This window comes from Pundamilia nyererei, unplaced genomic scaffold, assembly GCF_000239375.1.
Source record: "Pundamilia nyererei isolate P.nyererei 1_Seehausen unplaced genomic scaffold, PunNye1.0 scaffold00022, whole genome shotgun sequence".
Classification (NCBI taxonomy): domain Eukaryota; kingdom Metazoa; phylum Chordata; class Actinopteri; order Cichliformes; family Cichlidae; genus Pundamilia; species Pundamilia nyererei.
Window position 1 is genome coordinate 2,187,834 of NW_005187423.1, and position 12,840 is coordinate 2,200,673.

Genomic DNA, 12,840 nt, shown 5'->3' on the forward strand with positions numbered 1-12,840 from the left:
GCTGCTGTCCTCTTTGCTTTCTTTGGCTTCCAGTTGGTCCTGAATGTAAGCGAGCTGTAGCATGCACGGTCTGCCCTGAGACCTGCGAGTGTCTAGCGAGTTTTCCAGTGAGTTGCCCACTGCCTTCATGTCTGAGAAGGACTCTGCTATTTGACTTCCTGGCTTCAAAGACATTAGCAATGGACCTAGGAAACAAAGGATGCTGATCAGGGATTTAAACACTCATTAGACAAGCTAAAAGACTATTGAAAGGATATTCCATTTACCCACATACAAGTGAAGCACCGGAATATCAAAGGTGACAAATAAATGCAATTTCAGAGGCTACTGGACACAAACAGATCTCACGCACAATCTTTCTTTTCTTCTAACCTTTGTCCATGCCACCGAGCCACTCCTCTGCAGTCAGAGCAGGCCTGTTTCCAGCCGTCATTGGATAGAGGTCCTCTTGGTACGACTCCGACTGGAGACACGTGCACGGCAGATTCAGAAAAATATTCAACATCAGGTCTGTGAAATGTGTTCAATTTGGATGTTTGTTTTTCTTTGTGCAGTGGTGTCTGCCATTTTTGTGCAACACTTACCCTGCGGGGTACAATCATAGAAAGAGGCTCGATGAGACTCTTGATTGTCACCAGTTTGTAGAACCTGAAGATTTCACAGGAGCTCACATCGAGGCCTCGCTTCGGCATCACACCTGCAGGTTAACACACAGATGCACACAGATTGTATTCATTCTATTTTCAGCATCAATATTAGTCAAGTAAGATGTACTGTATTTATATGGGGACTCAAATCTTATTTTTTAAAAACACACTTTCCTCTGTCACCAGGAAATTCACCTGCAGGCAGAGCAGCAGGCAGTTAAAGGTTAACCTGAATCAGAGTAACTTTATAAAGCAGAGCCACTACAAGTCCACTTCACTAAGTGCTTTGGGAATTCATAATATACATTTTAACCACAACAAACAGGTGAAATAACAAATCTAACAAGTGCACATGTGACTTTTTTGCTGCCTGTACACCTGACCTGAGCCACAACCCCTTCGATCAGCTGTTTTGGCTATGCAAATATTGGAGGCTTATTTGCACAGCAAATTTGCTTAAAGGTGCACAGTGTCATCACGGTAGGCGGAGTTTCCAAACAGGGTTCAACTGTCACGTCTTTTATTAACACTCACTTTAGGAAATAATGTGTCGGTGACATTAATAAAGTTTAAAATTGAGCGCGTGTTTATGTGCGTGTGTTCCTTACCCAGTCCTTTCTGAGGTAGTTGTGAGCGGTACTCTGTTAAGAAGTGAAGGTATGGTTTTTCTGTGCTGATCTCATAGTACCTGATATTTCCATCACCCTAAAAAGATAAAAAGCGTAAGTCTCTGTAACAGTAATAAAGAATATTTTCTGTATGAAGCTTTTAATATGATTGTTATGATTTGTTTGGGGGTTTTTTTTTAACATGTTTCAGAGTCCCACCTTCCCAGCAAGGTAGAGCATGTGTGTGTCGGGGTCGTAGAAAGGAAAAATGACCCCCGACGAACCGTCCAGGTTGTCTTCCAATAAAGGCGCGGACAGATCATCCTACAAACACACACGAGGATCAAAAACGTGTTAAAACACAAGACCTACGCGGCGCTGATGTAAACAACATACAGAAAATATCAAAACACTGACTGAAATCCAATGCTCCCTAAGAAGCACTCTGCAGCGGCGAATTAAAAACACTGAGCGCTCAATCCCTAATCCGAGCTTTGCCTTAATCCTCCACCCACGATACGCTCTAAATCATCACAACACGCCAGCCTGGCACACCAACTATTACTACTACTAGACTACTATGTGTGATGAGACTGGGTGATGACATAATCGCGATGTGACAAATAACTTTGGCTCCACTTGAACACGGGAATCAGTGAGCTGCTCAGGTAAACGTGCAGGGTTGCTGAACTGGTGCATTTCATCCACTAGGTGGCAGAGTTGCACTTGTGACAGGCTCGAGAGGTGTTTGGTAGTGAAGGAAGTATTCTGAGATATCATTAATACAACAACTTCTGACTTTACAAGAAAAAGAAATCCTCAAATGTTGTCAGAAAAACGCTACAAAAAATGTTTCCTTGTGCAAAAAAGGTCAGAACATGAACCTGGCTGCACATCAGATAATTTCACAGGTAAGAAAACTTTATCTCAAAGCTCAGGGGTTTAAATGATGTAGGCCAGGAAATGAAGCTGCCTAAAGTCATGACCTCTCCAATGGTGACGTAATATGCTGACCATTACTTCACTCGTGTTACTATTAATACTCTGTAAGCTTAGATTTCACTTATTTGTGGCCCTTCTGTTGTTGCCAATTTCCCGATTTCTCCTCCTCCTGCAGTCCTGCTAAATTCCCTGGATATAAGTGTTCAATATATTAAACTTAGTACGAATTATTCACACCAGCCTGACTATTCTTAGCCAAGACCGCCCCCAAGGAACAGGGTGCTCTCATTATTCCAGCATCCAGACCAGCAGGTAAGCGCTGAGCTCACAATTACAATTGTTTACACGAATGCTTGTGCTGCGATATTTATTATCCAGGGTCTGTCCTGTCTTTGCAAATCCTCGTCAGAATGATCCTAATTTGATCAGAAATATCTACAAGTTTAACAAGTAATCGATGTGAGGAGTGTCGACTTACAAAAAAAAAACAAAAACAAACAAACACCCCCACCAGACATTTGCTGACATTAATGCTTTTCTTCATCAATTAGCTATTTCAATTAATATTCTATTAGTAATCATGTGTTCAATGTAAATAAACACGTGTGTGAGATCTCAAAAATGCCATTTTTACTATGAACATTTCTCTTTTTTTCCTCAACCTTTTGCTTTGCTACAAAAAACACAAAAGCTTTTTGTAAAATTGTGATATTTTGTTGCAAATGTCTTGCTGCATTGCTCTGTAACGTCTCTCACCTGATCCCACAGTGCTATCTGCCGATCATTGTAGCGCGACGTTCCCGACGTGAGAAGCATCTTGGTGTTTCCCAAGATCAGCACTTTATTGGCTCTGTGCGTCTTGCAGTTGCTTTCCTGCAAACGTGACACAGTACACATGACGTGCAGCATTAAACAATGAACCCTGATGAACATTTATGCCACTTATAAGTCATATAAAGAGGTTTGTGTTACACCACTGGGATGTAATATGTGTAGGAGTTCCCTGACTGGGCAAAGGAAGCAAGAAAAGACTGATGAACAGTGTGTGAATCACTAGCTGGTGACCCGGTGGGCTGTGGGGCTACTCTGTTATCCAGGCCAGGCCAGAGGTATCAATTCTGGCTGTGTGGTGCTGGATGAGTGCCTGGGTGCCCACGCAGGGAGCGGAGGGGGCAGTAACAAGCAGGGAACTCCCACTTATGTAATATTTGCTGTGATGCTACTGTGGACCAAACGCAGGCTTACAGTTCAATAATTTTCTTTTACAAATGAGAGCCAGTTTAGACAGATTGTCACATGGACTATACGCTGGTCTGAACTTCCTACTGTTAAACGATACCATTTGCAGCTTCTGACTGAGGTAATTAAACTTAAGTCTGAGTCTTCCACCTAAAATCAAAGTGTTTAAATTCAGATAACTGCCGGTTTCCCCCCATTACAAAAAAAGGGAAGATAAGAGAAGTGCACCCGTGCACACAGCAGTACCCGCAGCAGCGTTCCAGAGCGCGACTCCATCAGGCGGACTTTCCTGTCCTTGCAGGTGGTAGCAAGAAGACTTCCATCTGTATTGAAAGACATGGACAAGACAACATCTGGGTGGTGACTGATGGTCCGCACGGGGTTCTTTATCACCGGCTCCGGACAGTCCAGGTTCCAGATCATTATCTGGAGGCGGAGAAACACACAGAGATCAACGCAGGTGGTTAAGCCAAGAAGTCAGACACATTAAAGGGTAGAAAGTAACTGGTGGTGTGCTACAAGTAAACCACTTTGTATCAAAAAACAACGATGCACTGACATCACCAACGTACGATTAAGCCGCTCAGAGGGCCGAGTAATTACAGAGAGTGGTGCATAACGGTTGTGCGAATGGACATAACAGTGCATACTTTGCTTATCTCAAAGGAATTTGTGCTATTGCACTCAGCTGTGTGGATGAAAAGAGGCAGAATTGTTTAAACATGGGAGGCCAGCATGTGTGCAAATACAGGCAGTAACTGGAGCACGTATCTCTGGAGTTAAGACATCGCACCTACGGCCCAAAACGATCTGAATACTGTACTTAGCCTAACAAACAAAGTGCTCGTGATGCTGTGTAATGTAATATCTGAAATCTTTACAGGTCAGTTCAGTGTGAACTGCAGGGCTGCACTGTGACAGATAAGTGCTCTCGGTTTAGGTCACAGTGCTTTCGGAGTTCATGCCTCGTTATCTTATTGTCTATAAATGACTCCAGACTTGTGTAAGAGGTGGTGTGTGTGTGTGTGTGTGTGTGTGTGTGTGTGTGTGTGTGTGTGTGTGTGTGTGTGTGTGTGTGTGTGTTACCTGGTAGTCATAGGCAGTACTGAAGAGGATGTTGTTAGCAGTTGGGTGCCACTCGATGAGGCCCACTCTGCGACTGTGACCCTGGAGCTCCTTCCACGGTACTGTAATGTTTTTATACACACCGTGAGGAGGGATTTCCCACACTTTAACCTACAAACACACACAAAGAGGACCAAATTGATGAAGATCCGTGCCAGAAACAAACCATCTCTTTCTCAATCCACAAAGAACAGCCAACAGAGAAAGACATTTAAAAGAAATAGCCTGAAACTAGGTTTTTTCCTCTCTCTCTACAGTGATTTGTTCTGAGCATCTGCCAGGTCAGAGCTGAGGAATGTGAGGAATGACTTCTAGCTCCTTTCTGAAGGCTATAAAATGATCTCCCTGCTGCAACATGCTCAAATCCCATGAAAATGACAACACGTCAGTAAACCTCACTGAAAATGGACTCTGTGTGCGTTCCGGTGTACAAACCGTGGCGTCCTCGGAGCAGGAGGCGATGCAGCAGTCGTTGAAGGGATTCCATTTGATGTCTAACACATTGCCCCTGTGGCCCGACACTCGAGGTTGCTGAGGGTCCACTTTACCCGTCTGGCAAAATTTTAAACACAAAACATGGACATTAGGGAAAATCACAATATTTTTCCTCTTGGAAACAAAAGTGAAACCACTAATCAGCTGCTCGCTACACTGTGGAATGAGAAATCCTTCTCCTCACATATCCTGTTATGAATAATCGGGCCCCATCTTATCTCACAGAAGGACGGACGCCCTCTCTACTTTTAAAGCTTACAGTTAGGGCTGATTCAGGTGACCTTGAACTTTAGTTATGCTAAAATAGGCCTGGGCCGCTGAGGCCTCCCATGATGCCCTGTGTGTTCCTTGTTCACTCACCTTTTTTTTCCACATTTATTTGTTTATACACCACTTTGCATTTAATCATTAGTTATCATTAATCTCCGTCTCTCTGCGTGTCTTTTGTCCCATCTTTCTCTCCACACCCCCAACTGCTCATGACAGATGGCTGCAACTCCCTGAGCCAGGTTCTGCTGGAGGTTTCTTCCTGTTAAAGGGGAGTTTTTCTTTCCCATGGTCACCAACCGCTTGCTCATAGGGAGATGTCTGATAGTTGGGGTTTCCTTTCTACTTTTGTAGGTTCTTCACTTTATAATATACAGCATCTTACACACACACACACACACACACACACACACACACACACACACACACACACACACACAATATAGGTCGGGTTAACCCAGCCCACAGTGACTTGAATGGCATGGAAAGTCGTAGTGTAGGGTTAAGAGGAGTCCCCGATTAAGTTAGGATGCAGATTTCCCACAGAAGTCTAAATCAAGCTTTATCCTTTATCTACAGTAACTGGCATGTAGTGACCATAACCCGAGCTGCACAGAACCAACATATAGAGGAAGGAAAGAGACGAAAAACAAAAAAGGCAGCCTATTTAAAAACATGCAAAAATAACAATTTTGCACTATACTGTACATTAAAACAAACTGTGCCAGCAGTCCCCTGAAGTGCCCTTGAAGGTTATGTTCGTAAAAATCACAGAACTGGTGTCTGTAATTTCAGAGTTTTTTTGTTGCTCAATCCAAGAAGTCGAGCTGCCCACATAAAAAGCAGTTTCCTTGACCTCTGTGCAGCCTTGTTACAGAGTTTGGAGAGCTCAGGCTGCCTCTATATACTTCTAACAGCTGAACTTTTTCTTTTGGCCAATTGTGGGCAGCGATATAACCTATCGACGTTAAACTGAGTGAATGTATGATAGAATAACATTAGCATTCACCTGGAGTTGCATTTGTCGTCAGCCAGTGAATTCAACTGTTTTTGTTTGGGGGGGGGGGTTTCTCTACCAACTCCTCTGGGAAAATATCGGGATTTAGCTGCTAAGTGATGCTAAATAGGCAGTCAGCTATGTTAAAACCTAAAACTGATGAGAAATGAGAACAAAACACGAACAACAAAAGCCCAGACAGGCACTAAAAGACGTAGACTTTTGCTTTAATCTGAGTGAAACTGCAGATTTGGCGTTAATATCTGCAGGTCTGCCTGTATAAACATCTTCTTACGCACTGAGTGAATTTGGTGCTTATAAGTATTCCATCTATTTAGTCACAGCTCATCATAAACAGACTCATAATGGACAATTAAAAAAAGAAAAAAGAAATCAAACCAGGAGAGCCAACATTTCAGTCTGAGATCCTGCTGCATTATGCAGCCAAGTAATCTGTAATGTAGCAACTCCACACCAGATTTTTCTTTTCCCCTTTACTTTGAGACTTGTACCTTGTGGCTACAACCACACTCAAGTGACATCCCTTGAGGACGTTTATGAGAGCTGCCTCTGGAACCACCAAAGGTAAGTGAAAATTCCATGTATCTAAACACGACGTGCTGACATGTGCAGGTTAGGGCGGGTATTTTCATTCAAGAAAAAAAAGCCAACTCTACATGACAACATGACAACTAACTACTCAGACTGAAGGTGGAATTACACTAACTGTTTTTAACAGACACACACACCCAGTGATACTCGTACAACGCGGAAGATTTTCCGCCTCAACAAGCCGGCTAATTGTTCCATTCGTATAAGCCGAAGCTCCTTTAAACTGACATTCCTGCTCAATAATCTAGCCTGTAGGTGCGTAAGGTGTGTTTGAAACAAGAAAATGACGTAACCATTATTTAAACTTCGAGCGAGCCCAACGCATGCACGCAAAAAAGTATTACATCTGCTCCTGTTTTTATATGCATTAACTACTTTCGTCACAGAACAACAGCTCATCTGCAACAGGCAGAGGTGGGATGTGGAGGCGATTGAGGGGAGGGAGTGCTGAAATTTCACATCCTTTGAATAGTGAAACGGAGGGGAAGAGAGGGGTCAGAACGTGAGTTATGTCATTCCTAAGCTCCTATGCAACTCTTACCCATGCCAGGAGGATGGTGATAACTCAAACTGAGAGGCAAAGTAAAGAGAGGTGTGGAGCTTGATGAATCCCTCTGGACTGGAGATGTACAGAGAGACAGAGGATCTGTTTAGAACGTGAGGGCCGACTTTTATTTGTTCTGCTGTTGTGGCTGACATCAGCAGTGGATGTCATAACACGCGTAAATCATGTGTGAAAGAGTGAAGGGGGAATGAGACAGACTAATGATGTGATATTTAAGTTGTAGCACATGAGCAGCCAGGGTTGTACTTTATTTAGAGATTCTTCAGGCTGTGTTAATGCTGAGCTATTTATAATCAGACCCAGGTGTGTATATCCATGCAGGGAGAACAAAAAAGAAGAAAGAGATGGTGAACAATTAGCAGAGACAATTCTGCCCTCCAAAACGTTCACTTTATCTGAGGTTAGAAGAAAAATGCTGAGAAGCAAGAGCTTTTTGGCTGATCTTTGCTCAAACATGTGCGAAATCTTTGGCGTGGTGAAAGTTCAGAAGGGCCATTTTGTTTTTGAATATATCTGTGAAACCAGAAAAGGAACAATCACGCGAATCCATTTTGAATATCACTACAGTCTATAGTGCTCTCAGAACAGTTTTTTCAATAAATTTGGATATTCCAACCCTTGTGCTCTCTTGGGAAACAAGTTAAAGTTTGAAGAAATTGATTTAAAAAAAAATGCAGTCATCTGGGAAACCTTTTTAAAACAGCCTAAAAAAAATGAAGAAAAAGAAAGCGATGGAAAAATTGTTTGATTTTTTTTGTGTGGAAATCCTCATTTGTTTGATAAGGCCTCAATCACGCATGCCGGCGATCTCCTAGCAACCACTGGTCGCTAAAAAAGAACTGTGCTTTCCTCAACTGGCTGCTGAGTGGTTGCTGAAGGTCACGTGCTGTTGCTAGGTGGCATTGGTCACAAAGAAAGTGCTGCACGAATTCCTTTAGTTACTAGCGTATTCCCACAGTCGCCTGTAGTTTGCATAGAAGACGCAGACTTGTCTGCAAACACTCTTCAACTACTCACCAAGTGGTAGTGAAACTGTGAAAATGTAACACAAACAGGAAATGCAGACCATGTCAAGTACCCTCTTTGTGACTGATCTCACCCAGCAACCACTTGCAAACCAGTTGGGGAATACACATTTTTCCCTAGCATTTGTTGCTTGCCAGGAGGGCCCTGACCTGTCTGTAGATCTGCATGTCTGAGGCCTTAGATATTTAACAGCAATGTGACATGATGCTAAGGAACAACTAATGCTCATACAGTTAATCCAGTGTTTTCTTTATTCTAATTACTGAGATCATGTTTGTTTGCTTTTGCCTTCAATTTATCAACAGTAAGAGATGAAGCTGTCTATGCCATTGCTAGTCAAAAGAAGCATTTTTTAAGAACCACAAACACAAGTGAACTTTTTCACTTTATCTTCTGAGAAATGTGACAAGTTAAGAGACAGCATTTCTGCAGACCAACTACCTGTACACCTAAAATCTCTTCCATAATGTCACAACTTTTTGCTCACCGTTTTTTGTTTAATATATGGACTTCATCTGTAACCCAGCCAAAAAAAAAAATCCTCAGATTTGCTGAGATGTTGTTTCATTGGGACAACAGCTGCCACTTAGAAATAAAGCAGACACACAGTATTTGAGTCATTCCTAACTTTGAGGAGTCAGAGGTGCTCAGTTTATGTCTTTTGTCTGATTGGAACTACACAAGTGGGGAAAAAAATGGCACCTTATTCTTGTGTCTTCTCTGCATTATGAGGTAAATGCTGACATACTGCTCATGTCATGGCTCATGCCTGTGAACCTGATGCGAGGTACAGATACTCACATGATGGACAGACAGGACCAAGAAGGCCCCTCCTCCAGCACACTCAGTGATGACAGCCAGGAAACGTGGGTTGATCGCACAGAAGCTGTTGTCCTGCACACTGCGTGTGATTGGCACGCCATCAAAGCAGTTCTCCTTGGTGGCGGCCTTACCAAACACGTGGCGGAACTTGGAGCTGCGGTACTGAGGACGCCATGTCATCTGAGGGAAGGGCGAGGAGAAGAGAGGTCAGCCAAGGAGAGCCATCCATCGCACAGTTATGAAGACAGAGGATTTTATAGGCACTAAGCCTCCTGGTCCACGAGCACAGGAGGGTATTATTTAATGGTAGATGTAATAAGACAGGGAATTGATAACAAAACTAACACTCGCTGCTCCATAAGAAGTGCAAAATTAAAAAAAACTCTTAGAGCGTTCGCCTTATCTCATGCTTTGTGACACAGACCTTTCAGATCAAAGCAGCGATGGCTTCACTGGTAAACCATAAAACAATAAAAGCAGCACAGATTTTATTTCAGTATCAGAGGTGGTCAGCCACGTCTCAGATAAAAAGCATGACACAGAAACCAGCGTGTTAAAGTATAAACAATAAAATAAAAACATGTTCTGCAGGGTTACTGCAGCATCTATGGACCATCAAACAAACAGTAAAAGGGGGGTTAACTTAATTAAGGAATGACACCATATGCATCATGGCAGACGGATGTATGAAGGGTTGCTCTTTAACCAAAATGTAGTTCTCAAACTCACTGACAGAAAATGTACACTAAACATCATTCAAAGGAATTAAAAACCGCTTTGAAGGTAGAAAAAATTATTTTCTGTTGTAAACAACAAAAAAGTTTTTACCTTAAATATCTGCTAATGACTTTTTTCTAACTTATGTGGGCCATTTTGCCCCTATTTAATATGAACTAGGTGCACATAGGTAGGAAAAGTGGGGTTAAAGATCAATAACATGAGCAAAGAGACAAGTCCACCAGGGAAGTCTGCTGTCTACAGTCCATGTAAGTATGCACCATCAGCTCTATCTATTCCAAAATATGTGCACTGACTTTATCACGTCCCAGGTCCCAGTCACGCAAGCCTACAGACTCGTTAACAACCAGTCGCTAGTGTAAAATGTGTATTCCCCGAATGGTTACAGTGGTTGGTGGCAATCATTGTTAAATCCATTGCTAAAACACTAAAACTCAAATAGGCCTATAGACCAGTCAGTGACCCCTTCACTCAACCACCAGTCGCTATGGAAAAGTGTATACTCCTGGATCTGTTGGGGAGTGGTGGCTCGGATTTGCTTGTGTGAAAATCGCTGCACCAAAAACCTCCTTTTGGTCTTGGTAACCTTGGTAACCTGGTTACCAAGGTTGCTAGTAGTTTGCATGGAAAAGAACTTGCAAATTACTCAGAGTGGTAGTGAAATGGACACAGTTTCCCTTCAAAGAAAAAGCTGCACCTTTACCACTACAGCAGTAATGCACAACTTTTACTCTGAGGTCAAACCATCTCTTTTTCCGGTTAGTATCACATTTTTTCAACTTTTACTGCCGCTTGCAGAGTAATGAGAGTATCTATTGGTGACCGTGGTATCCTGCCAGCAACTAAAACGATCACATGGTGGGTTTTGGATCAGAACCCTCTATGCAACGAGGTAGCATGTTACTGTACTAAATTTAGTAATTATATTAATTACTATTACATTGTTACTTTCAAGGAATACCCATGTTTCCCTAGCGACCAGTGGTTACCGGGTAGATCACTGATTGGACTTGTGGCCTGTGCGACTGAGGCATTAACGTAAAATGTCAAGTAGCACAAAGAGGGAAAATACTCAGGTCAACCTCAGGACACAAGCTGTCTCAAGCCAAAAGTGCATAACTTGTGGCGTTCCACAGGGTAGTATTTTAGTCCCATTTTTATTACCATTACGTGTTAATGGATGTAGGTTTTGCTTGTTTTTATATGCCAATTATTTAGCATTTCTTTTCCAAGGAGACTGTGGTTAAACAATTTCTGAGCAAACCGCCCGGCAGTAACTGGTAGATAACTTCTCACTTCATTTGGAAATAGGCTACAGTGCTTGGGTTCCATGTAATAAGTCAGCACAACGTATTAAATAATGATGTAATGAAACAAGTCCACAAACAGACACATCATCATTTTATTGTTTTTTGGCCATTTAAGGTCGGCGTACTTCTAGCGAGCATCCAAACTACAATATAAAAACAGTATGTAGTGCATTGACAGTGAGTTGCTCTCCATGTTAGTACTTCAAAGCATCCAAGAAAGAGTTACATCTAAAAATAGATAAAGACACCACTGAGCTACTGAACATGAACGAAATGTATCAAGGTAGAAAATGTGAGCAGCTCAGAGCTTCGTTTTTAACAACCATCTTTGATCTATTTTAAGCACATCTGGTTTTATTTTTAGGCTTATAAAGCTAGTTATGAAAGGCTAACTAGAAGTGTAACAATCTACCTACTGGAAATGGTTGGGAGAACATTTTCACTTTCGCTTTTGTTCCATATGAGCTCATCTGTGTATATGTTGTGAATGACAATATCCGCAGTAAAGATTTTAATTGTATTTGTATCACATACACATGCTTTTTCCTAACCAGTGTCATCAAAATGTATTACAGCTCTCAATAAAGTCTACTACACTTAATGTATAAGGAGTGAAAAACCTGCAATACTTTCCCAATCCGGACTCTCTTTTTAGCCGCTTCCCCTTAAGCCAGTCGATGCATATGTCATTATTGTGAGAGATAAGTGGCTCTGCTCCACTGGGACGAGGTCTGGCCAGCCAGCATGTCTGCTCTGCTGCTCTGGCTGGCTTTCCGCCTGCCTGCTGCATGGTCATTACTTATGAATTAGGGGTGGAGGCGGCTGATGGACAAGAACGCAAAAATGGATTCAACCAACAAAGTATAGTAAATGGAGAGAGCGATTAGAGAGCTACAGGAACATCGAAGAACAAGAACAACAGCAGTAGGAGGTGGAGGTATAAACCCATTACAGGTTTGTGTTTTCCTACAAATCGCACCTACAGCAAATCTTGTCACTGAAAACAGTGACATCATGCTCCTGTTTTATGTGGACTGCCCTCTGGTTTTTCACATGATGGCTAAATAAATACATGGTGAGCATGATGCAGGTGTGGCTGGAAAGAGGCCGAGGAAGGATTTAGACCAACAGAAGGAAAAAAATCAGGTTTAGAGAAAGCAAAAAGAAAGGAAAGAAGAATGCTACAGAGGTGTGGAGCATGACTTCATGGCTCAGTTTACCCTTCCACCTCTCACCTCCTAGCCCGAGGCCGTCACAGAGAGCCTCGTACTGCCACACGGGAACCTGAGAAGGATTTAAATTACTCAGGTTAAACACCTGAGTAATTTAAATCCTGATTGCCACTCAGGCGTTCATCAGTAGGGATGGGTATTGTTTAGGTTTTATCCGATACCGGTGCCAAATCGGTACTTTTGAAACGGTGCCGGTGCTCAAACGGTGCTCAAAC

At 42.4% G+C, this 12,840-nt stretch overlaps 1 protein-coding gene across 1 annotated transcript in view; it reads right to left on the reverse strand.

The window, feature by feature from the left end:
- coro2aa (coronin 2Aa) overlaps positions 1–12,840 on the reverse strand; it is a 46,289-nt gene that overhangs the window by 7,079 nt on the left and 26,370 nt on the right. The window contains exons 2-11 of the mRNA XM_005727038.1: positions 9,325–9,525; positions 4,997–5,113; positions 4,523–4,672; positions 3,683–3,862; positions 2,954–3,070; positions 1,475–1,579; positions 1,256–1,352; positions 585–697; positions 373–463; positions 3–185 (exon numbers count right to left, since the gene is read on the reverse strand). Coding sequence (XP_005727095.1) covers positions 3–185; positions 373–463; positions 585–697; positions 1,256–1,352; positions 1,475–1,579; positions 2,954–3,070; positions 3,683–3,862; positions 4,523–4,672; positions 4,997–5,113; positions 9,325–9,525 — 1,354 coding nt within the window. The remainder of the gene's footprint in view (positions 1–2; positions 186–372; positions 464–584; positions 698–1,255; positions 1,353–1,474; positions 1,580–2,953; positions 3,071–3,682; positions 3,863–4,522; positions 4,673–4,996; positions 5,114–9,324; positions 9,526–12,840) is intronic.